This window comes from Lathamus discolor, chromosome 11 (assembly GCF_037157495.1).
Source record: "Lathamus discolor isolate bLatDis1 chromosome 11, bLatDis1.hap1, whole genome shotgun sequence".
Classification (NCBI taxonomy): domain Eukaryota; kingdom Metazoa; phylum Chordata; class Aves; order Psittaciformes; family Psittacidae; genus Lathamus; species Lathamus discolor.
Window position 1 is genome coordinate 2,720,311 of NC_088894.1, and position 24,683 is coordinate 2,744,993.

General features: G+C 50.2%; 1 protein-coding gene across 2 annotated transcripts; it reads right to left on the minus strand.

Moving 5' to 3' along the window:
* Window positions 1–989: 989 nt before the first annotated feature.
* SLC17A9 (solute carrier family 17 member 9) lies at window positions 990–24,079 on the minus strand. 2 transcript variants are annotated; one of them, XM_065691571.1, is made up of 13 exons: window positions 23,709–24,077; window positions 12,393–12,590; window positions 10,731–10,870; window positions 9,963–10,062; window positions 9,097–9,227; window positions 8,331–8,427; window positions 7,379–7,475; window positions 5,293–5,380; window positions 4,944–4,978; window positions 4,285–4,400; window positions 3,769–3,824; window positions 3,602–3,631; window positions 990–3,492 (listed from the first exon to the last, which is right to left on the minus strand). In XM_065691571.1, exons 1-13 carry the CDS (start codon window positions 23,801–23,803, stop codon window positions 3,329–3,331), a joined length of 1,347 nt encoding a protein of 448 aa, XP_065547643.1. In that variant the 5' UTR covers window positions 23,804–24,077; the 3' UTR covers window positions 990–3,328. The 2 variants fall into 2 exon arrangements, with proteins under 2 accessions (XP_065547643.1, XP_065547644.1); XM_065691572.1 differs by lacking the exon at window positions 12,393–12,590 and having other exon boundaries at window positions 23,709–24,079.
* Window positions 24,080–24,683: the final 604 nt, after the last annotated feature.

Below are 24,683 nucleotides of genomic sequence, written 5' to 3' on the forward strand. Positions count from 1 at the left end.
TAAGGTGGGTCTGTGGCTTCATAGAGTTTTTCAGGCCAAAATAGCTCCCGGGTGTATATCAGGGGCTGTCCATTCCTTGATAAGAGGAGCAAAGGGACAGGAAAAGATGAGGGTAATTCGCACTCTGCTAAACTCTTCACCATCATTTTCGTACCACAAAGATTCATGTTGCTTTATTCTGAACCCATTGAGGAGAAAATGAGTGAACTCTGCAGTCCTTAGAGATATCTTCTTGATTGCCTGACCTTGCAGATGAGGTTTGGAAACTCCTTTGGTGGCTATTTACCTTTTTAACAGGTTCTCCCAAACTTTTGGTCCCTTCCATACTAACTGTACAATTGCCACATAGTAAGGGAACACGGATGCTGGGGCAGCAGGTCCTGGGACTCCTCAGCACTGGCTCTGTCGGTTACAGCCACCAGCCAGGGCTCTGATCACTGCCCATCTGTGCCAGGTAAACCATCCATACCATCCGCACTGTCCGTGCCAGCTGTGCCAGCTGTGACAGGGCCAGGCTCAGCAGCTCTCAGCAGCCAGGAGCTGCCACATCCCAAATCTAACAGCTCCCTCTGTTGGCATCTATTCGAACCTATGAGCGAGGATGCAAAGAAGGGATCGATCTATTTCTATCAGCACAATCTCCAGGTGGAAGGCGATGTCTCCGGGGGGGGCATATCTCACCTAACCGAAGCCTTGCTTCATTTGTGTTGCTACTCAAACAACTGATAATGGACCATGTCTCCTGATGCTGCACTGACCACGGCTTTGCTGAAAAGTAAGATGTAGATGGATGTGCTCCGAGGCCCAACGTACAAACACACACAAGGATGCTGTGAAAATCTGCCAACCCTCATATTCTCCCAGGAGAGCCTCCCCATCCTCTCGCACCAGCCCTGAGGAGTTAATCACATTAAATGCACTTGAGCTCTGTCTGGCCGGACTGATCACGCAGATTAGCACCTCTGCATACACAGGAAAGTCAGACAGTGTGAAAATGATTCACTGCCTTTATTCTGTTAGATCCTTCCGTAACAAAACCTCTCAGGCAGCAAGCCTTGGCAAGGTTGCTTAAACAGATAATAGCACGGCTGTGTAAAATGGTTTCAATACTTCTCCAGAGGCACGAACATAATGAAACCTCAGACGTACTTCAGATATTTAACTTGCTGGCCAGTTTACAGAGAGAGGTAACCTGGACTGCCCACCAGCGTGTTAGCTGAGTTTACAGCGAAGGCACAGCAGCAACGTTGACTTCTTACTGAAGATGAGTTCCACATCTCCCAGTTTGCGGAGCCAAGGGGTGGCCAAGCTGCCTACTTTGAATGCGAGTGATTTAAACCCATCAGCTCTTCCCCAAGAGATGGTGCAAGCAGTAGGGAGAACCAGAATCCCCTCCTTGTGCTCCTGACCTACAACAACGAACGCCCAGGGAAGATGCTGAAAAGAAACCCACATCCCTTTTTTTCCCTATAGAAAGGCCATGCGAACAACCTGCTCAGACTGGGTGAGGGACAAGGCTGGCAGAGATGTCCCCACAGCCTCTGGCCTCTTTAGCAAGCCTGACTTGCATTTGCTCTGTGTGCCCTCCCTATTTTACCCACTGATTTTAAGAGGCTTCCCAGCAGCATTCGTGTGTCCTGGCTCTGCAGCAGCTCAGATACAGGACTGTAGCAACCAGCCTTTTAGAGACAAAAAAGCACAGAAGGAGGAAAAAACCACTTTCTTATCAACCCAGCCCCCATCTGGTCACAGGGATCCCATATTCTCTTGCAAAGACATCAGCCAGTCACATCTTTATCTCTTAATATCCCTGTAAGTAACATAGCTTAGCTTAGTGGCACCCATTAATGGCTCTGCAATTCAAAGGCTGTCAGTATTTGCACTATAAACTCAGCCATTCAGAGACTTTACATGGTTCCAACACACCCTCCAAGACGAAATTTGGCCAAAACAAAAGGAAAAACAGGGGGTAACCTAAAGCTTTTCCTGTACCATGAGGTCCCTTGGGAAACCTGCTTCCAAGGCTCAGCTGAAGGTTCCTGGAGCAATGAAAGGGTAAGGCTGTAAGCAGGAGGTGGGAGGGAAAGCAGTGAATTGCTTTAATACGAAACGTCACATTTAAAATAGAACCTCCAAAACCAGACACCGGAGCCTGGTAAATCCTTCCCTTCTAGAGATACTGTGGGGAAACCACTCAAAACAAGCAGAGTCGGGCCTCAAGTCCATAAAATACAGAATTTGGCACTTAGATTTAAAAATATTCATAAATAACTTAAGACATTCAGGCTCAGAGGCGTGTACAGCCTCTGTGTGTCCTCTGACACAGGGAACCGCAGGGATCCCCAGCCGGTGCTATGGATCCCCAGCGCAGAAATTTGCTCTATGCTTAAGACAGAAACAAAACCTGCCCCTTGCGGGCTCTTTGGAAAGTCTCCTGTGTCCCTTTGGGAGCGCATGGAGGATGTGTCTAACCAAGCAAAAAAGCATTTGGGAGAATAGATCCATAGTACGGGACGTGACCTGCTCTTCCGATACCTTCAGAGCATATGGCATAACAGCTCCCAGGGGATGCCTTGGCTGCACCTACACCATGAGGTCAGCCCAGCTATGCCTGACCATGGGTGACTGCACCTTAGCTTGGCTCTCACATTGGAGCTGCTCTCTGTTGGCTCAGGGATGGAGTAAAGCCAACCAGGAGAGATGGAAGCCCTTGAGCAAAGATGGGCTCAGCTGATGTGAGAGATTTGCTTTGCCGCATCCCAGCTCAGCATCAATGCAACCTCATGCCCCTGGGTCCACAGTAGACATCCAGCCAGAAGACTTCCCTTGAAGGGAAGCCTGGAATTCATCTCAGCCTGGCTTGTACCTATCAAGCAGGCTGCAAACGAAGGCACGCGAGGGAGGGTAAGGTCAGAGGTACATCCATTTGGGTTATTCCTTTCATTCAGTTCAGAGGACACTTGTCACCATCCACCCTCCCTGTGGTCCCAAACCACAGCAGCCTTTGGAGACACACCGTGTGTGAGCTGCTTCAGCCACGTGGTATTTGTCCACTGCACACAGACTGGGGCACACTGGTCACACTGGCTGTATCCTCACTGGAGATGTTGAGCTGGAATGGCTCTGCAGGCCATCAGCTATGCCCTGAGCACAAGGTAAACTCTATATTTCTTTTCTCCCATGGGTTCCATCCAGACCCACAATGTATTTGGTCCCAATGTACGTTTTCCTGTTAAACACCTAAAAAAATATGTTCTTTGGCACTTGTGCAATGATGACACAAAGATGTGACACTCTCCTGCCCTTGGGCTGCCTGTTGGACTCATCCTTAGAGGTCCATATACGCAGAGTCTGTGTCCACCCTCTGGGCCTCTCCGAACAGGAGGAATGCACAGAGGCCAATGCTGTTAACAGCAGCCACCAGGTTGAAAACAGAGATCCAGGAGCCGGTCGTTTCAATCAGGTAACCGGCCAGGTACACACAAATGACACCTGGGATGGGAGAGAAGAGAAAGAAATGCAAAGGCTCCAGGTCCAGATCCTATTTTCCTGCAAGGATAGGACTGCCCAGGAGCGGCTGAGATTGAGGAAGGTACTTTACCTAGGAGGGCTCCACCTGTATTCCCAACACCTGTAAAGGAAAGCAGCTATATCACAGGAGGAAGCTGAGGCTGCACGTATGGAATAGACATTGCACAGAGCTCAAACCTTCCTGCTGATGACTGTATTCCCCCCCCGCACACACAGCCCTCCCACAGGAATCCTTACCGAACAGCAAGCCAGCACACGAGGGGGCCAGATCCTGTACGTTCACTGAAATGCCACTAGTGAGAAACACAGACGGAAAATGGTTCTTTTAATGGAGCACGGCTCCTTTTTCATCATTCACCCAGAGTTCAGTTGTCAAACAAAAGGAAAGGACCAAGGCAATAAATGGCACTGGTGGGAGAAAGGAGGGAAGAGGCTGAGAGTGAAGCAGCACCAGAGAGTACCAGGAGGAAAAGGACTCGACTTCAAGTGTTTAGAGGGGCAAAAATGCAATCCCCTCCCTGCTTCATCTCCCTAATCCCTGCTGGTCCCAGCCCTTCCCCACACTAGAGGTTTGCTGCATCATTTCCAACCCACTGAACCCCGCCACCCTCACAGGGACCAACACAGGATGCTCAGACAAGCACCACTTCTTGCTCTGACAGTAACGACGGAGACAGCTTCCTCCAAGAACCCGAAATGCCAAGTGTGGGGTAAGAGCTAAGGGCCACAGCTCCTGCTGCTGTCGCTGGTTACCTGTGGTTAAAGGTCTGGAGGCCAACAGAGGCGGAGGCAAACACTATTGCTTTGCAGAAGCTGGAGGTCTGGCCCAGGCACAAAGCAAAAATGCTCGAGACACCGGAGCCAATGACCTGGAAGAAAGGGAAAATCAAACACCGCAGCACATTTTCTGTAGGGAATAAAGCAAGTCCTTCATGGACAAACTGTTCCCTTCTACAGTGGCAAAAGCTTGTATGCACCAGGTGCTTCTCAAGCCTTTTTTTCCTTCGTGTCCTGCCTTTCTATGTCTGTCCGGAGGGATGGGATGCTGCGGAGCTGGGAGGATACGCTGTGCTCTCAACCAGCATTTCTATGTCTGTCCATCCTTGTATTGCTACTTCCTCAGTATCTAAGGGAGTGACAGCATACGATTGGCCTCTGCCTGGGAAGGAAAACCTCTCTGGAGCACTCACACATCTCTGTGCTCAGCATTACTTTTGGTCCACGCTCTGTTCCTCGGTCAGGGGTTTGTGCTGTATTTCATTTCCCGTACATAACGATCACCGATCAGTCTTCAACCCTTCCCTCTTTCCGCCTATAACCACCAACCCAGCTCCTTAAGAAGCCTAATCTTGCCATGTAAGCAGAGCCCAGCAGGTACTCAGGTGTCTCTCTTGTGGCTTCAGCTCTCTTACCTGCATGAACTTGCGAATGGTGATGGTTTTGTACCCTGGAAGAGAAAGGGAGAACTGGAGTTAAGCACAGCTCACCAGGCCTCTTTGTTCTCCAGCTAGAAGACCACAGGGTCAGTGGATTTCATGCGGCCAGATTTCATCTCCAGGTGGATATTGCAAGTGAGATCAAAGGGAGCCCCAAACACATGGATGGGATTTGAACCCTGAAGTATTTATTCTGCTTTCAAATCAGAGCCTCACATCTATTTGCTGGGTCTTCATCCTACCAACAAGCCCACCTCCTCCCACCCAGGTCCTCTTCCCACATCACGTAAAATAAGAGCTGAGAAAAAGCCAAAAGAGCTCTTACCTTGGCTGATTAAATGATCAGACAGAAACCCACTGAACAAGCTTGTCGGAATCGCAACCAGCCAGGGGACTACATTAAACACCCAATCCTGAAAGGGAGCAAAAGTCAACAGAGGTTTGCTGTCAGAGGCGAGTTTCTTTGCAAACACTTTATGTGATAGTCTGTGATATCTGCAGAAAGGAAAACAAATGGAGTGATCAGGACTGCTTGCAGGACCTCTACCCCCTTTATACAGCAAGCTCCCTGCTACACCCTGCATGACCCCAAAGCATCTAAGGTATCAGGAGCATCATAGGGCTGCAGCATCTGTGGGTTTCTTGTCTTTCCTTTCACCCTGGTGACCCTGCAGAGGCAGAAAGCTCTGGGAAAGAGGGATTAAAGTTTACTGCTCCTAAAGGTGATGTGGCAGAGCCACAGAGCCCTGCAAAGCAAGCATAGACTTTACTCTGCCCTGTGGGTCGTCAGTAAAGCTGCCGGCAGAATTCCGCCATCAGCTTCAGCCTCATTAGCAGCATCCCTGTAAAGCTGAGGGACCAGAGCTGAATTTTCTAATGCCAGGATTAGGAAGTGTTATGGGCAGCAACATATTTTGGCCTATTTTCAATTAAGCGAGCTTGCTGCAGTTGTAATCACAGATGATTACTGGACATCAGGATTAGAGCAGATCAGAGGCGTTTTGGTGCCTAGATCCCACGAGGAGCTGAGATCAGTGCGGGTTGGGCTGAGCATCATCTCAGCTGGTTGAACCATCCGTCATCCCCAGGGTATCCCCCTTCACTCAGGGCCTGTCACCCCATGGGGGCATCCCTCCCTTCTTTGCCTGGTTTTAGGATGCCAGCTCTTGGGTGATCTTGGATTTGAATAATCCTGTTCCTAGACATCACATTAGGGTCCATCTTCAGCTTTCAGTGCCTCGGAACTTTGGGGCTCGGTCACTTTTGGAAGTGTTACCCTATAGGGCTTGTGGTTGGGTGTCTGTTAACACAGACTGGGGTTGCTCAGCAAGTCAATCCCAGCACTCTGAACTGCCCATCCCTACAGCCCATCACCTGGAGCCAAACCCCTCCATCACCTCCATCCTCATGGGCTGCCAGCAGTGGTGAAGGCAGCCCACCTGCAGAAAGGGACTTTGACCAGTAGGTGACACAGGCTTCCCACATTCAGGATCATCACCCATCCTTTAAAATCAAGCATCCTCAAGCCCCTTTATATTAAAACATATGAAGCGATTACCAGATGCAGGAATGCTCATAGAGCATCTTACATAAAGGCACCATGATATAATGCTGAACAGATGGTAAATTACTGCTGCACAAGCACATTACTTGAGGTGCACAGATCTTGTCACTACAATATGTTTGCTCGTTTTAATACATGATTTTAATATGAATATCAAGTCTGCCATAAAGCACTTTACACATGTAATATGAAAAGGCATTTGTAAGGAGCTCTGGAAAGTATAAAAACCTAACAGAGCCATTGTGTAAAGATTGTCTTGAGTTTCTGAGAACAAGATCTAAATACCAGCTCCCAGCCCAGATGAGCACTGCCTAGGCTTCTGATGAATGGGAGCATCATTGGTGTTGAGGAGAGGGAAGCTGTTATAGTACTTTTGAAGTATGTGTTATTAAAGGTAATTATGATTTTCTCAGGCCTGAGCTATACAATTCCAGTACAGTTAAAAACCCTGTGAAAACCCAAATGTGAATGGTGGTCATTTGCAACTGCATTAATGTCATGAGCTCTGTGCCATTTGGAGACCTCAGAAGAAAAGCAGTCCAAAAGCCTAATATAACCTTCTCTTCCCCATCATGAAGTTGCTCCAGCTCCACCTCACTTCGGCATCCCTAAAGAAGCAACTACAAACCACCCTCTGCCTACCTGAAGGGAGGATGCACCTCTAAATGTATGTACAGGGGAATAACAGCTCTTAACCCCATAGAGAAACCTCCCACCTCCTCCTGCTTCCCAGCCTGCTCTTACCACTTCCCTCTGCCATCGTATCCCTCCCTAACAACCCATTTCAGCTGGTACCCAGCACGACCTCATGCGCACAGAGACCTGCAATGCCTCGGGGCCAACTTACTTTTGACTCGGGGAAAGTTTCCTTAAAGAAAGTTGGCAGCCAGGAGAGGAGAGTGAAAAACGTGCTGGCCGTGGACAGCTGAGCGATGATGACAGCCCTGGAAACACGCAGCAGAGAGGACACCATCAGGAGGGACAAGTCACGTTGGAAAAGGGCACTCGAGCAACCTAACCTGTCAGTTCCTGGTCTATAAAGGGATCCCTCACAGTGCTACAATTGCTTCCTGCTGTTTCCATGGGTAATGACTCCTTTTGGCTTGCCACTCGCCGCACTGCTGGTTCCTCCTCCTCCTCATCACCCAGTGCCCATCATCAAGCGAGGTTAACTGCAGCAGCAATTGCGTGAGTGCATTTCCAAGTGCTGAGAGCTGGCCTGCTCCGAGAGGTGTTTAGGGCTTCCTAGGGATCTGTTATCAGCAGATGCTCCATGGTTATTCAAGGCAGGAATGGGCTTGCTGCCCTGCAGCCCCACCACCCTCCTCCCTGTCTTAATACAGCACTTGGGAACATGCTTGGATGAGCTTCAGTACCGAATGCATCATCCCGAAGGAAAAACAGCTATTAAAAAGACATTTTGCCAGCAATGAGAACACCCCCGAGCACCACTTCTTAGGAGCCCATTACAAGCAGCATTTCCAACCAGACTGGTGGAGAATATCCCTCTAGAGGAGCACACGACATCCAGGAAACAGCCTGTGAAGGAAAAGGATTTGCCAGTAACATTGAAGCCTGACATTCCTCTGGATAGGACATAAACCCTTTTGTCAAGCTTACCTTTTTAGTTCTGTATTTATGCAGAAGGGGTTAGAAAAGCTGGTTGTGTTTCCCAAATACATAAATAAGTGGACAAAACACACATATGCTGAAGAAATAAGCACAGAGGGGAGGAAAAGCCCTTGGAAGGAGGCTGCTCCCCAGCCCTGCTGATGCTCAAGGCCACCGGAGCTGCCTACCATATCGGTGCCTTCCTGAACAGCTGCTTCCAAGGAACTTTGGTCTGCTTGGATATGGAGAGGCCTCTCATTAAACAGTCTATGGGGATGATGAGTTCTGCAGGGAAGAAAACGTACAAAGGGAAGCTTTGATCAGTAATTTTCTGTGCAGCTGGAGGGAGCCTTGGGAGGCCGCTCTACAGCCACCTTTAATCTCCTTCTCACCCTTGTTTTTTGGCTATACCGCTATTGAATGCTCATGAAAAGACCTTTCCATATGGAACAAGATTTTCCCACTGTATCCACATACTTTTCCCATCCAGCCACCTTCACCCATTTGTTATATCTCCTGTTATAATGAAAGAAAAATCCCCTGGGCAGGGACCAGGATTGTACGTTGTGCAGCATCAGGCACACGCCAGGCTCCTGATGACCTGGGCTCCTACACATCACACTGTACTAATAATGCTGTAGCCAGGTGTAAGGCTTTCCCCATGTGTGGAATTACTGCCAGACAGTTACCTCGGAAAAGACACTCCAGATTAACTGGTTTTTAAAAGCTCTATGTGTAAATGCTCTTTGTTTGGAATAAGTATCTTGCCCTGCTTTAGCTTAATCCACTTTGAAGATCATGCTCTGTGTGGTGTTTTCGCTGGTACTTAAGAGTACCGAGGAGTCGGATCAGGCTCTTGGCAGCAATATAATCCAGTGCAGGACTTGGAACAGGAGATCAGCAATGCCAGAGCTCAAAACTGCCAGCAAAAGGGATACAGGTGACTGGATTTACCTTTCTCACTCAGCAGGTACTTGCAGGTGCAGTAAACCCAGAGCAAAGTGAGCAATCCAGAGAAGTAGAAAACGCTCTCCCATCCATACCAGTCCAGGAGGAGAGATCCAGCACCACCAATCACCAGTGTCCTGCAAGGAAAACCACCCTTGGATTACAGGTCTGGCCAAGAGCATTGGGACCGGATGCATCAGCGGGAGATGCTCCCTGGGGTGGATGCTACACGTCACTAAATGCACTTAAAAGAGATGCTGCACATCAGCCCCATCACACTGTGTCTTTGGAACCTGCCCTGCTCCCTGTATGGCATCTTGGGCCAGATCCTCACTCAGGCTGTAGAAACCATGAAAGGATCTCACCAACCCCTGGAACACGCACGTCAGTAAAGAACATGGGGTTACTGGTGCGCAGGAAGCATCTCAGAGAATGTATAACACTGGGAAGCCAAGTGGTTAAACACAGTAATATTTCTATTTGGCCTTTAAGCAGCCCTTCCATTTAGAAAGAATATTCTCATGGCCATTAACACAAGAAATCATATTACCCCATCTATCAAAGAGGACAGGTGAGCAGTTTCAGGCCAGCCCTTGCTCTTCCTACCGAATCAGCCTGTTTCCCATAGCAATTCAAATGTCGCAAGCACCCTTCAAAGTCTGGCTTGAAAAGAAAGTTAAAACCATACATAAACCCTTGACATGCACGACAGCAACTGCCTGAGGCTTCCTCAGCTGCAGCCGGTGTCCTCAAGGGCCCAGGAAGCCACATGCAGTTTGGGCTGTGAGTTTTGCCTCCAACTCTTCAATGGCATTTCATCGCGTCGGATGTCTGGAGACTGCCGCTCGCTGCTCAAAGCCTTCTGAACTTACCCAAACTGCGAGCCGGTCCCCACTGTGCTGTAGGTGAAGGCTCGCTCACTCTCACGGACCTTCTGGGATAGCAGGCTGGCCAGAGATGGGAAATACACCCCTACAAGCAATGGGAGGAGGGCAGGGAGCAGTCAGGCTCCTGTGCCCTTGAGAGCAAACCAACAGCAAATGTAAAGAACCCAGCAGGAGATAAACACAGAGACAAAGCACCAAAGCCTTTGGTGAATTCAAAGCAGGGGCATAAAGCAATGAAAGTGAATCCATCACCGTGGAAGTTTGGTTTGTGGCCTTCTCCGTAATCCCTTGTTTCATCATTACCTCGGCTGCTGTAAATCCATCAGTGCCAATGCACTTATCCCACCAGCTCCCAAGTGCTGCAGCTTGGCAAGAGGGAAGGAAAATCATCCCAAATGATCCAAAAGTTTTAGCAAGGACTGATTTTAGCCAAGTGCTTTGAAGGGGTTTTAAGACGTGGAAAACCAAACAGGAACAGGGATGGTTTCAGAAGCGGCAGCCCTTGCCTGGCACAGAGATTTCTACAGGGGAATGATTCATCAATGGCTTTCTCTAGAGATGTCACTTTCTTTTCCAGTGGACGTCCTGGATGTGGAGGCAGCTTTGAGGCAGAGGATGGCTCAGACGTGCAGGAGAAGGGTCCATGCACTGCAATGCATGTGGCCTGCATCTGAATTCACTGCACAAGGGCCCCCGTGCAAGGAAGCCCCTGGGCAGGCAGACACAGACACGTGCTCAGGACATGGGTCTCACCTTGCAGCAACCCCATGAGGAACCTGGAGGAGGCCATGAAAGCGAGATGTGCAGAAGTGATGTGGGTGAGCAGCGGGGTGAGCACCGTGAGGAACCCCCAGGCCGATGCTGACAGGAGGAGGACTTTCTCACCTCCTATTCTGGAACACAGAAACCACGTTATCAAAACCAAGGGGATGGCGAAAGGGCAAAGTCCCCCAGCCAAGACCCAAGGGCTTTTCCCTGTTCAGCCTGTTTTTAAGAGCCACCTTTCAGCCAAACCTGTTCTTCCCTCACAAATGTCTTTAGCCCCCCGGGAGTAGCTCTGACCTCCTGTCCCTTCCCACCTCAGCCTCCCCTGGAGCAGGCAGTGAGTTGGGATTGCTCCCACCAGGACACTGGCCACCAGTGCTGCCCACCCAGCTCCAGCACACCAACCCTAGAGACAGCACCACACTGATGTGCTCAAGGCTCTAACAGAGGGGAAGCTCAAGCTGCCGTCACCATCCTGCTTTTCTTATTCAGCGATGGTGTTTTCTCTTCCGTCTGCTCCTTTGCACCAGATCTGCCTGTTCACATGCGGGGTTTTGCTTGCAAACTATTGAGGAACACAATGAAATAGCACAGTGCACTGCATGGATGATGTACCTCTTCCAGGCATGTGTTCCTCACCAAGGATTTCATAGGAAAGCCCTCCTAAGAATAGGGTGGCTGCGGTAAGGAACGCGAGCAGGTGATTACTCAGATCTTTCCTTACAGTTAGCTGGGGAAGTTGGTTTTTAATTGATACGGTAATATGGAGACACTTGTTTTCTCCATACATGATGGAAACTGTGATGGGGGTTTGCTTGTGCATGAGAATAGAGGGTGGAAAAACTGGAGGTGCTGAACTGAAAATGAAGACGGGCTGTGCAGCACAAATCAAAGCTGTAGGGCTTGCAAAAGGAAGCGTTTTCTTCTTGTGGGTAGTGATTGCAGCTATAAACCTTCCTGTCCAGCACTGCTGGGATCAAACTGTTTGTAAATGGACAATGAGCAGCAGCCATGAACTGTGTGAAGAGCATCAGCATCTATCACTTCTCTAAAATAAATCCTGCTTCACACCCACTATTTCTTTCATATAAGCCTGTGGGTTTGCTTTTTTCACTCCAATTATGGAAGCAGTGCTAAAAACAACCTCCATCAGAGGAATCACGTTGGTATAGAAGTGCTCTTCACTGTTTCCAGGTGACAAAAAACCTATGTTGGTCTGAAGTGCCCATTAATGTGACTGTAGATCTCCCCTGGCAGTTGCTGTTTAGGAGCTCTTGAGGCCATAATGGTCGTGTGGATACCCCCTGTGTTTGCTGGGGATTTTGGCTATGCAAAGTCCATCAGCGCATACCGCCCTGCAAGCACTTACTGCAGCAATCTGAAGGCAAAGGAATCTAATCAGACAAAACTACCCATCCCTTCTGAATCAGAGCTAGAGACCCTGAGTGAGGCTGGTGGAGAGACCCCAACGGCTGTCAGATCAACCTGCAGTGCCCCGTAAAGCGTCTCCCCATGGATACGCGTCACCCCATCACTGTCCCAGGGTGAAGCTTGGCACTGCCAAGACTAGAACTGGGGTTGGTCAAAAACAAACTAAGTGTCATTAAATAAAGCCCAAGCAGAGGCCAACATGAGAATAGTTTCCAGTACTGGTCACTGATGTGTCCCCCGATAATCTGTGTCAAGCAGTAGCCCCAGAAGAAGCTGCTGAGCACTATCCCGGACTGCTTCTTGTCCCAGTCAAAGTAGGTGCTCAGGGCGACGGCGCAGATGGGCACGGTGACACGGGCGCAGTACAGCAGGCACGTCCCCAGCAGCAACATCACCGTCCAGACACGGGCCTCGGGTCTGCAAGGAGGGAGAGGAAGATGGGGAATGGTCTGTGGGGTAGATCCCCGCATAGCGAGGACTCAAGGGTCAGTCTTCGCTTGCGAGCTGAGTCTGTCTTCATAAAGGTCAGTGCAATCCCCTGTGGCACAGTGGTTCTGACACATCTTGTGACTATGAATGATGCTAACTTTCAATCCAAACACCATTTGACCCCAGCAGTAAAATAACGCCTGTCCAGAGGCTGCAAGGTGGAATGGGCTGCTCCTGCATTGCTGTGGATGGAGGGAAAGGAGGGGGGACCTGTTTGCTTTTTTCCCCAAACAAAAGCTTTAGAAACTGTTCTTCAAAAGATAAGGATAACAAAGGAAAGGTCAGCGCATGAGGTTGGAGGTATTTGCATAAGACACACCGTCTTGGTAGCAAACATTTGCTATTTGGCATTCCTACCCATTCCCCAGAGAGGGTGGCTGCCTGTTACTCCTCCTAAACAGGAGGGAGATGGAGGTTTTCTTTAGTGAGAGACAAGATATGATGGGGCTAAGTAGCCCAGAGAGAGAAGAGCAAGATAATCCAGGCTGGCCTGGTAAGAAGCCTAAGATGATACGAGCAGTAACACGTTAACAGAATACAGGTTTTGGTACATAAGCACCCAGCCTCAAGAAAAGTGCACCCCTCCTGCAGAAGATACAGGCTGGAAATAAGTGGGAAAGCAGTCTTCTCCTGCTCCAGGTCAGCGGTGTTATTCTGGAGCAGAGACCCACATCTTCCTGTGAACTTCAAGCTGCGATAACTGAACTCTTCTGCCTCCCCTCAGCGCCACTAACATCAGCCTGGATCACCCTTTGCCTGTGAATTATGGAGTTAAAGGCTTAGTATGAACCCCACTATTTGTGTTTGGTTTTTTCTATGCCCAGAGGCCAGAGCACGAAGCACTGAGCAAACAGACTCGCTCTGCTCCAGAGATGACTGCGGAATTCACCATAGCGGGGCATTAACCTCTGTGCTTTCCACCCTACTAAACATACCCACCTCCCGCGAGGGAAACAACCTGGGTCACTTCGTGTACCAAAGTGAGCGTTTATTCCTCTGTCCTGGAACGATGATAAATGCAGGTTAATCCCACACAGCACAAACCCATTTATAAACGTGTCAAATGGCCCGTCACGGGGGGAGGCAAAGGAACAATGAAAAGTAGAACCCGCCGGGCACTCGGACCCGCTGGAGGTGAATTTATTGCTGTTTCCTGACAGGGCAGATAAGCAGCTCAGTGCCAACCTCTGGCAGGAGGCACTGGAAGGGTTTCAGTTGGTGCTCTGGAGGTTGGAACCGTTGTTACTGTGGACACGTACGAAATAACACAGGAACTAGAAAACCTCACGTATCTTTGCTGGAGGAATGAGTAACCACAGGGTGAACTGCCTCAGCCATTTGAACTGATAAACACCCTCAGAGTCCCACCTGGTCTCACAGCAAGAGGAAGGGATGAAGCAATCATATCTGAAGGTGGTAGGAACTTTGCCTTCCCATGGGAAAGCACAATGAAGCCAAAGGCTCCTGGATGCCACGTGGCCGGGTCAGACCAGCCCCAGCAGGACAATATGGGCAGGACTTGGGTATAAATCCCCCATCAGAGGGCAGACGGGGAGCAACTGGCAATGGAAAACGTTATGGAGGGGTGTCTGAGATAATCCAAGATGGGATGCTCGCAGGTATAAGCGACCAACCTTCTGCACCCACCAAAAGGGGCTGTTGCCAGACCAGGTCCATCATCTCTCCTGTTATCTCCGGTGATTATTTTGAGCTATTGAACCTGCAGCTATTGAGGTGACAAAGTAAAACACAGCAACCTGCGATGTGCGTAGGTATCTCCTATTATTTAGCTGCCAAGATAGTTTTCTACATTGTGCTTTTTCCCCCGGAGCAAAGGGAGAGCTTTATGAGTTTTCTCACTGGATGAGCTCTGCCTCTTCTCCCAGCAGTTATTCGATGAGCGCAGCAGCATTCAATGGGATATTAGAACGACATTTCTTCCTTGGCCCTAAACCTTGTCTGGCTCTGATAGGTGTGAGATGGAGAGAAAAAGACTTGTGCAGCTCAACCAGCCTTTACTCTGCTTCTCTTTGTCATATTGCCATGGTCTGTACCATGTTTGCAACTAGGAAACACAGCAATGACCATGCCCAAGCACAGTTTGGTGCTAATGGCTTAAACCCCCAATAGCAATGAGCAGGCTGCAGGGCAGCTCTGGCTTCAGAGCACAGAGGCAGGAGGGGATGCTGTGAGATCCCAAGCTTTTTTGTCACTCCAATGAGGAGGGCAGAGTCACCCAAACCCCCAGCCCCTGTGTTGGGGGCACTCAGGAGGATTTGGGGGTGTGGAGGGACAAACACCATTCAAAGCACAGCTCAGATACAGCAGTGGGAAGGGATTCCCAAGCAGGGATGCTCTCCTGACAGGCCTCATCCCCTGGTGATGTTTGGATAGAAATCCCATGAATTTCTTCTCTTGACTTTAAGGCTTTTTCAGGAGCACTAAATAAGCCCCTGGGTATTTGACACAGTCCCAATGCTTTGATTACTCCACTCTGTACATTCATATTCTTTTCCCATATGTTCAAATGCACCAGTAGAGACTTATGCTCAAAACAAGCGGAGATGATAGAGATGGCTTCAGACTACCACTTGCTCCGCAGGTAGCATATCCAGGTAGGAAAATCCACTTAAACAACATGAGTGACAAATGTAATCACTGGGTGCCCACACCCACCTGAGAACATAGCAAGAATTATTCCTCTGCAAGGACAATGCTGGGCTTGCATCAGAGGAAAGAGCTCTGTAAATGCATTTTCTCCTAATTATAGTTATCACAGAGGCTGCCGATGAGTCAATGTTCTGCTCAGTGCAAAACAACAACAGCAAAGGTTACAGGAGAAACCTCCACTAGCACAGAGGGGGGAAAAATAGAGTTCTCCTTCAAAGAGTAAGGAATAATGACAACTCTAACACTAGTTTTGGGGGGTAAAATCAGCTGTCTGAGAAGTGGAGCTTTATCAGTGTTAATGAATTTAATCTGATGGATTAACTGAGGAGGGAGGTTCAATATAATCTGTGCTGGAGATAACCAAACTGAGTCAGAAGAAAACCTATCTAAACTTAAGGAAGCCGCAGCCATCCGTGTCATCGGTGCCACCATGCCCATCCCACCAGCCAAGTGGACAGACCGAGCATCTCCCCACAATGGTCCTGGCTAAGCCCCAGCTATGTGGGGCAGAACCCTCCATGAGAAGGGGCAGCCACCCCCAAACCATTGGCAGGAGAACCACCAGAGCTTGTCTGGAGACACCTAATTGACTGAATTGGATGCCCATGATGGCAGTGGCTCGCTGGTGCCCAGTCTGTGCTCTCCTGACCTGTCCTGCCTCTCTGCTTACAGGCACTGCAGGTGCATCCCCTCTGCATGGCACCAAAACCCTTTTTACCAAGGGAAGCAGCCATGCAGCTAGAAAACACTTCCTATTTCATAACCTCCAACCACCACCCAGACAGACTATAATTAGTTCAAGCCCTAATGACTCTTCCTGGGTGGCTTTTGCATGGCAGCAGCCCTACATTTGAACAGCTCTGCTTGATGTCCCTTGGTCCTCCTCTGAACACAGCCCTGGGTGCCTGGGGAGGTCACAGCTTTGCTTTTAAGCACCCAGCTATGCCCATGGGACCCAGCTCCCACCAACCGAACGGGTCCCCTGCCCAGGGCACAGTGGTTAGGACTGATTTCCAAGGGTGCCCAAGAGCCCTAAAGGAGCAAACCCAAGCCGAGCTGTCCCGCGGTGGAAGGGGAGCCAGCAGCACAGGGTATCTTTATTTGCAGTGTGTTTTCCTGCTGGAGGAATTTCTCCAGTAGATGCCACAGAGCAAATATTTATTTAACTTTATTTCTCTTGACTTGCTCCCTCCTTTCCCCCTGCTCTGTCTGTTTGCAGACACTGCAGGGCACTGTTAGAATGGACTTGCTGGAGTTGAGGCTATCAATCAGATCACAGTTTAGTATCCCCTCCAAGGCACGGGTTTGGGCCGTTGGGTATTTTCAGGTGCTAAAAGAGCTGTGTTAGCAATGCTACAAACAGCCTGCCCCAGCAACAGTTCTTGGCCAGAAGCTGTCTCTGAGGTTTGTGGGTGTTTTCCATAACTGGAAGTGGGAGAAGATCTGGGAGCTGTAGCTCCTGATCTGCACTGGAGCAGTGCCATGGCCGGTGTGGGCACAAGCATCGGCAGCGGGGCACACCGCCTACACCTAGGGCATCTTCACCTCAGTTCCCTTCTCTATAAACAGACTGAAATAGCTCTATGGGAGATGCATGGAGGATACATCACCAGGAGCCACCTCCAGTGTCCCCAGCCCATCCCTGCCAGAACCCCAGAGCAGGATGGGGATGAGCCCACATGCTGGTACCCAGCTCCCAGCCACACTGAAGGGACAGCAGCTCCAGACCAAGGGCACCCAGCAAGCCCAAGCATGGGACCACCTCCCAGGGGAGCATCCCCAGCACATGCCTGCGGTCCCCCTGTGCCTGGTCACTTGCTTTCCTCCTTGTCACCCATTCCCAACCCCACTGGAGCATCCCCCTTCTAAAATCTCTTTTCCACCTTGCCTTCCTATGGCTTTAATTTACAGTAATCACCACCACAACTGCAGCCTGACTGATGTGGCACAAACACAGCAGCCATGCCCACACTCCAGTGCAGGGAGGTAATACCCAGGTAGTTATTTCTAAGGCACTTTGACCATCCTCTCACTGCTCCCCCTTTGTTTTCCTCAACAAGAATTCCTCCTTCCCTTGGAAATCCATCACGCTTGTCAAGAGAGAGGTGAATTCCCCCCTCTCCTCAAGCTGATTTTGTCACGCTGCAGACTGGCTCCAAGCTAATGATTTGTCGCTGTCAAAAGGAGCTTTGGGGTTTAGAGGAGGGGTTTTTCCCTCCCCATCCACCCGCTAACAGCCAACAAGAGCAGTACAGAGGACACTGGGCTTTTTTTCCTGGGAAAGTTGCTGGTTTCCTGCCCACCTCCTGTGCACAAACTCCCTGCGCAGAGCCACAGATGGCAACAAAGTGGTGTTCAGCGAGCACGGCTCTGGGTTTATTCCCTCTCTTCGTTTCTTGCTTTCAGCAAAAGCAGGGATGAAATCAGATTTCAGCAGCTCATATGAGCTGGAAAGGGTTGTTCAGTCCAGGTGGAGGTGGTGGGAAGCCATGATACAGCACACGCATGCTTTGCACGCTGATTGAAGGGCATTCATGGAGCAGCCAGGAATGAAATGTGTCTTCCTTGCATTTTCCAAGGGAATAAAGTCCTCAGCAAGGTCATGATTAAAACCAGGGTGAGGAACGGGTACAATAAAATAACCCCACCACCAAAAAATGCAACTAAAGCTGCAACACCGTGTTGACTCAGAAACAGAAGGGGACCACTGGCTCAGAGCGCAGTCAGGAGACTGGAGACCAGCCTGTGGCCAGTGCTATGACGCCTTTTATCTCTGGAGCTTAAAGAAACTGATAGAATAATCCCTTGTCTTTGGGTGTAGCCAGAGGCTGGGAGAGGCAGAGTGGTTTCGGGAGTCATTTGTTTCCCAGGACACACTGATGACTTTTCCATGTTGTGTTTATCTCCTGGAGGCACCATCCCAAATGCCAGCCCCGTATCTGCGGCTGGATCCACTTTGTGTGCAGCCTTTGGCAACTGAGTTATCTTCTTACTGCTTCCGTCCTCCGCCGGTTAAACCAGAGATGCTTAAACACATCTACATGCCCCAGTCCTGCTTTGGCACGTTAAGATCTCCATTTAAAAGTGCTATCTAAATGTTCAGATGCACTACATGAAGTGTTGCTCTTGGAAGAGGAAGCGGAGACGCGCGATAACGGAGCCATTGGAAACCTGCACAAACGTTTGGGAAAGGCAGCTGGAAAGGCAGGACGAAACACAGGGCAAGAACATGGAAGAGGAAGGAAAAGCCATCTGAGAAAGGGGAGGACAAAAGAAGAAGCAGGATGAACAAAGATGGAAAAATAAACCTGCCAAGATCACAGAATCACAGAATCCCAAGGGTTGGAAGGGACCTAAAAAGATCATCTAGTCCAACCCCCCTGCAAGAGCAGGGTAACCTACAGTACATCACACAGGAACTTGTCCAGGCGGGCCTTGAATATCTCCAGTGTAGGAGACTCCACAACCCCCCTGGGCAACCTGTTCCAGTGCTCTGTCACTCTTACAGTAAAGAAGTTCTTCCTGATGTTAACGTGGAACTTCCTATGCTCCAGTTTACACCCATTGCCCCTTGTCCTATCACTGGATATCACTGAAAAAAGCCTAGCTCCATCATCCTGACACCTACCCTTTACATATTTGTAAACATTGATGAGGTCACCCCTCAGTCTCCTCTTCTCCAAGCTAAAGAGACCCAGCTCCCTCAGCCTCTCCTCATAAGGGAGATGTTCCACTCCCTTAATCATCTTTGTGGCTCTGCGCTGGACTCCTTCAAGCAATTCCCTGTCCTTCTTGAATTGAGGGGCCCAGAACTGGACACAATATTCCAGATGCGGCCTCACCAAGGCTGAGTAGAGGGGGAGGAGAACCTCTCTTGACCTACTAACCACTCCCTTTCTAATGCACCCTAAGATGCCATTTGCCTTCTTGGCCACAAGAGCACATTGCTGGCTCATGGTCATCCTCCTATCCACCAGGACCCCCAGGTCCCTTTCCCCTTCACTACTTTCCAGCAGGTCACCCCCCAACCTGTACTGGTACATGGGGTTGTTCTTCCCCAGATGCAAGACTCTACACTTGCCCTTGTTAAATTTCATCAAGTTTCTCCCCGCCCAACTCTCCAGCCTGTCCAGGTCTCGCTGAATGGCAGCACAGTCCTCTGGTGTGTCAGCCACTCCTCCCAGTTTTGTGTCATCAGCAAACTTGCTGAGAGTGCACTCAGTTCCCTCATCCAGGTCATTGATGAAAATATTAAACAGCACCGGTCCCAGCACCGACCCCTGAGGAACTCCACTAGTCACAGACCTCCAGCTAGATTCTGCGCCATTGACCACAACTCTCTGCCTTCTTCCTTTCAACCAGTTCTCGATCCACCTCACTACTTGATCGTCAAGCCCACACTTCCTTAGCTTATCTATGAGGATGCTGTGGGAGACAGTATCAAATGCCTTACTGAAATCAAGAAAAACTACATCTACCGCTCTACCATCATCCCTCCACCTAGTCACTTCCTCATAGAAGGCTATAAGGTTGGTCATACATGACTTCCCCCTCATAAAACCATGTTGGCTGTTCTTAATGACCCCCTCATCCTTGATATGCCTAGTGATGGAGTCAAGAATAAGTTGTTCCATCACCTTTCCAGGGATGGAGGTAAGGCTGACCGGTCTATAATTACCCGGGTCCTCCTTCTTGCCCTTCTTATAGATTGGTGTGACCTTTGCCATCCGCCAATCCTCAGGCACCTCGCCCGTTTCCCACGACTTACCAAAGATGATGGAAAGTGGCCTAGCAATGACCTCCGCCAGCTCCCTCAGCACCCGTGGGTGCATTCCATCCGGACCCATCGATTTACAGATGTCCAGATTGCATAGCTGATCCCTAACCCAATCCTCATCTACCAAAGCAAACTCCTCCTTTGTCCTGACTCCTTCTGGGGCTATAGAAATCCGGGGCCCTCGGCGAGAGTCTGCAGGAGTAAAGACAGAGGCAAAGAAGGCATTCAGCACCTCTGCCTTCTTTATATCCTCTGTCTCCAGGGTACCCACTTCGTTCAGCAGTGGGCCTATATTGCCTCTTGTGTTAGTTTTATTTGCTATGTATTTGAAGAAGCCCTTTCTATTGTCTTTAACCCGACTAGCAAGATTGAGTTCCAAGGAGGCCTTAGCTGTCCTAATTGCCTCCCTACATCCTCTAACAACTGTCCTATATTCCTCCCAAGCGGCCAGCCCCTCCTTCCATAATCCATAGATTCTCCTTTTCCACTTGAGTTTGCCCAGCAGCTCCTTGTTTAACCACGCCGGTCTCCTAGATCCCTTACTTGACTTCCTACTTATTGGGACGCTCCGATCCTGAGCTTGGAAGAAGCGGTCCTTGAATGCTAACCAACTATCTTGAGCCCCTTTACCGCCTAGTACACTTTCCCATGAGACTTCCCTTAGCAGTTGACTGAAGAGGCCAAAGTTGGCCCTTCGGAAATCCAGAACTGTGGCTTTGCTAGGTATTCTATTCCTCCCACACAGGATCCTAAACTCCACCATCTCATGGTCACTGCAGCCAAGGCTGCCATTGACCGTCACCACTTCGACCAAACCCTCCTTGCTGGCGAGTACTAAATCTAGCAGCGCTGCTCCCCTAGTTGGTACGTCCACCATTTGCATTAAGAAATTATCATCAATGCACTCGAGGAACCTCCTAGACTGTGAATGACTGGCTGTGTGAGTCTTCCAGCAAATATCGGGGTAATTAAAGTCCCCCACGACGACTAAGGTATGTAGTCGCGAGGCTACTTCCAGTTGCCTGTAGAAAGCCTCATCAACTCCTTCGTCCTGATCAGGAGGTCTGTAATAGACCCCCACAACTGTATCACCCGTGCCAGTCAGCCCCTTGATTCGTACCCACAGACATTCCACTTGCTCCTCATCCGACCCCGGACAGAACTCAATACATTCTAGTTGCTCTCTCACGTAAAGAGCCACTCCACCACCTCGCTTTGCTGACCTATCTTTCCTAAAAAGGACATAGCCATCCATGACCACATTCCAGTCATGTGAACTGTCCCACCATGTCTCTGTAATCGCCACTAGATCATAACCTTTAGCCCGCACACAGACTTCTAACTCCTCCTGTTTATTCCCCATGCTGCGTGCATTGGTGTACAGGCATTTCAGGGAGCCAGTCCTAGTACCCTTTTTCCCCTGCGGGACAGGGTCTAAAAAGCTATCCTTTCCCACAAGTGAAACAAGAGATTGATAGTCCTCCTTAGCCCGCCATCCTTCAATCCCTAGCATGTTCCTCTTGGGCTTGTCCCCAACAGGCCCTGTTAAATCCCCTCCCCCCTTCATAACTAGTTTAAAGCCCTGTCAATAAGCCCTGCTAACTCCTGCCCCAAAACCCTTTTTCTTCTCTGGGACTGGTGTATCCCGCCTGTCACCAGCAAACCAGGTGTCCCATACAGCAGCCCGTGACTGAAAAACCCAAACCCCTGCCTTTGGCACCAGTCACGTAGCCATACATTAACCTGCAGAGTCTTCTTATATATCCCTTCACCCTCGCTTGCAACAGGTATGGAGGCAAACACCACTTGCGCTCCAGAACCTTTAACCAGCCGTCCCAGGGCCCTGTAGTCTCTCTTCATCGCCCTTACGTTCCTCGTAATAATTTCGTCACTGCCAACCTGAAAAACCAGCAGTGGGTAGTAGTCAGACGGCTGCACCAGTTCAGCTGATCCCTCCTTGCACTGACAGCACAGACGGATCTTGGAAGGCTGCCTGGTATGTCTTTCGTTGGAGCATGAAAGGAGAACCCATGTCACTTCCCCCACTTGATAAGACCTTGCCTTCATGGCAGTAACTCACACTGGGAAATGGGGAGAGCTCTTTATTTGCATATGCTCTTTGAAAACTGGCCACCAGATTGACTTTAAACCACCCAATGAGGTATTTTATCCAACTCAACCAACCTGCGCCATGAGCTGGCTGCTCGCACCTCCTTGCTGCTCTCCCTTTGCCCTTCCCACCCTCTGCCTGCCCATAAAGCCTCCTCAATCACAGGCTGTGACCACGTGCGTGTGTCTACACCAAACAACAGGCAAAGGAGCTCAGCTTCTGTAACTGACAGCAATAGAGATAAGGATCTGATGGGAGTTATGGTTATCCTGCTGCTCCTTCGTGTTAACCAGGTTCTTTTTATTACTAGCAGCACTTAAGATGGTCAGAATCACTACAAATACATCTGTCTCGAGCCACAGACTGTCTTCATCTACATCCACTTTCATTTGGGAAAGTGTTATCGAGGGGGTTCAAAGAGATTTGGGAAATGGGAGGGTTCATTCTGGCCAAACGTGTTGGTTTTGTACTAGAGGAAGAACATCTAAATGGAAATTCGCTTCATGGAAACTTGGTGCGAGGTTCCTCCTCTCCCACCACTCTTGTTTCACAGAGGGAAAAGTTAAAAAGGGGGAGACAGAGAGACAGGAATATTCCGAAGTGCTTTGGGGGAAAAGAGTTTATTTTAAGCAATCAGAGTGCCAAAAGTCTGCTTTTGAGACCTTTTAGGTGAGATAAGCATGGGTTTGATTGGACTTTCAGGTCTCTGACTGCTGGAAAAGTCTCCCTTGGGATGGAAGTTTAAAGCAGCCATCATCCTGCTGCCCCTGCAGGAAGCGATTGATGATAAACCTCAGTTTATCCAGTGGCTGCCTGTTGCTGGAAAGGGCAATTCCTCCCCTTGGTGTTCCACCTTCCAGTGGACCAGGTTGCTCAAAGCCCCATCCAACCTGGCCCGTTTGCTTATCCCCTGACTGTTAAAAGTGCTCAGTTAGGGCTTAATCATGTTTTAATTACTTAACTTGAAGAACAGTTCGTGCTGCTGCCCAGCAACTACTCCAGACTTTATCTTGATTAATTATCATCACCAGCACAAGCATCCCTGCTGGAACACTTCGATAAGAACCTCTCAGCGGTCTCAGCACTATAACTGCAGGCCAGAAATAAGCTCAAAAGGCTTTTCCCCCCTCTTGTTTCACACTAATCCCAGATCTTCCCCTTTTCCTCCACCATCTCCGATGGAGCCGGCAAAGCGAAGCAGCGGGGACTGCCCGGGGCGGTGGGGCCGCGTACCCCGGTCCCATCCTCCTGCACCCGCGGGGGGCAGCACCGGGGCGATGCTGAGCTTGGACCGGCCGCGGTCCCGACGCGGAGCACCGGGCGCTCCCGACACCTCCTCTCCAGGGAACGGCTCAGGCTGCCCGACCCCCTCCATCCCGAAGCTGCATCTTTCCCTGGAGCTGCATCAGGCGGTGGCGAGGGACCGAGGGATGCCATAGGGGGTGTCCCGGGAGAGCGCTGCGAGCAGGGAAGCCGGGGCCAGCCTTACCTGGACCAGTGCGGGTCCCCGCCGCCATCCCTCCTCACGCCGCCGTGCTCGGCGCTGCACAGCGGCACCTTCCTGCCGCCGGCACCCGCGGCCATGCGGGCAGCGCCTTCCGCCTCCGCCGGCTCGGCTCGGCTCGGCTCGGCTCGGCTCCGCTCACATCGCGGCGGCCGCCGGCTCCCTCCCCCTGCCGGGCCGCGGCCACGTGTCAGCGCCTCCCGCCGCCCCGTTCCGGGAAGTCCCGCACCGGGCGGGTCCCGGTCCCTGTCCCCGGTGCCGGTCCCAGGGCGCTGTGGAAGCCGCGGCCCCCTGCGGGGTCGTTGTCTCCATCCAGCACCCACCGACCTGCGGGGTTTTCGCTCTTTCCCCTTTTCTTTCCTCTTCTCCTCCGGTAAATACTGACCCCCCCATCGGCAAAACCAAGCGGGGTTATGAGAGGGGCTGAGCCGTGTCTGTCCTCACCTCATACCAGGGAGTGCAACACTTGGGGAGCCCCCTGCGCCTCCGGCTTTCATGGGTTTGCCAGCAGAAGTCTCTCTCTCTCTCTGCTTTTTCAGGATTAGAATTGAACATTATATTCCTATCTAAGGAATTTAATGAATAAAATAAAGAGGAATCAGTGTTGTTACAGCTTGATTTAACTCTGTTGCATAGGGCTGAGGTCATGTAATTGTAACTGAAAGAAAGGACCAGAGTCTGTTATAGAAATAGAATCACAGACTGGTGTGGGTTGGAAGGGACCTTAAATCATCTAGTTCCACCCGATCCACAGCTTCCACTAGACCAGGTTGCTAGAAACTCAAAATAGATCATTAAAACTGTGGTTATTTCAGTCAAAATAAGAGGACTCATGACTCATTTCAGGAATACAAGGGAGCCAGCAGAAGAGCATTACAAAACATCATCCAGGTGATTCTGTGGCTGGCGGCAGCGTGGATGCAGGCACGGCAAAACCTGAGGTCAGCGGAGGACCGAGGA

What these genes read in the sequence shown, in the direction of transcription:
- SLC17A9 (XM_065691571.1), bottom strand. Translation starts at nt 23,803, where the DNA reads ATGGCCGCGGGTGCCGGCGGCAGGAAGGTGCCGCTGTGCAGCGCCGAG. An exon ending in CCATTCGCAAGTTCATGCAG is followed by an intron (nt 4,401 to 4,943) that starts GTAAGAGAGCTG and finishes CCTTTCTTCCAG; the next exon opens with GTCATTGGCTCCGGTGTCTC. An exon ending in CTCCAGACCTTTAACCACAG is followed by an intron (nt 3,825 to 4,284) that starts GTAACCAGCGAC and finishes GTTTCTCACTAG; the next exon opens with TGGCATTTCAGTGAACGTAC.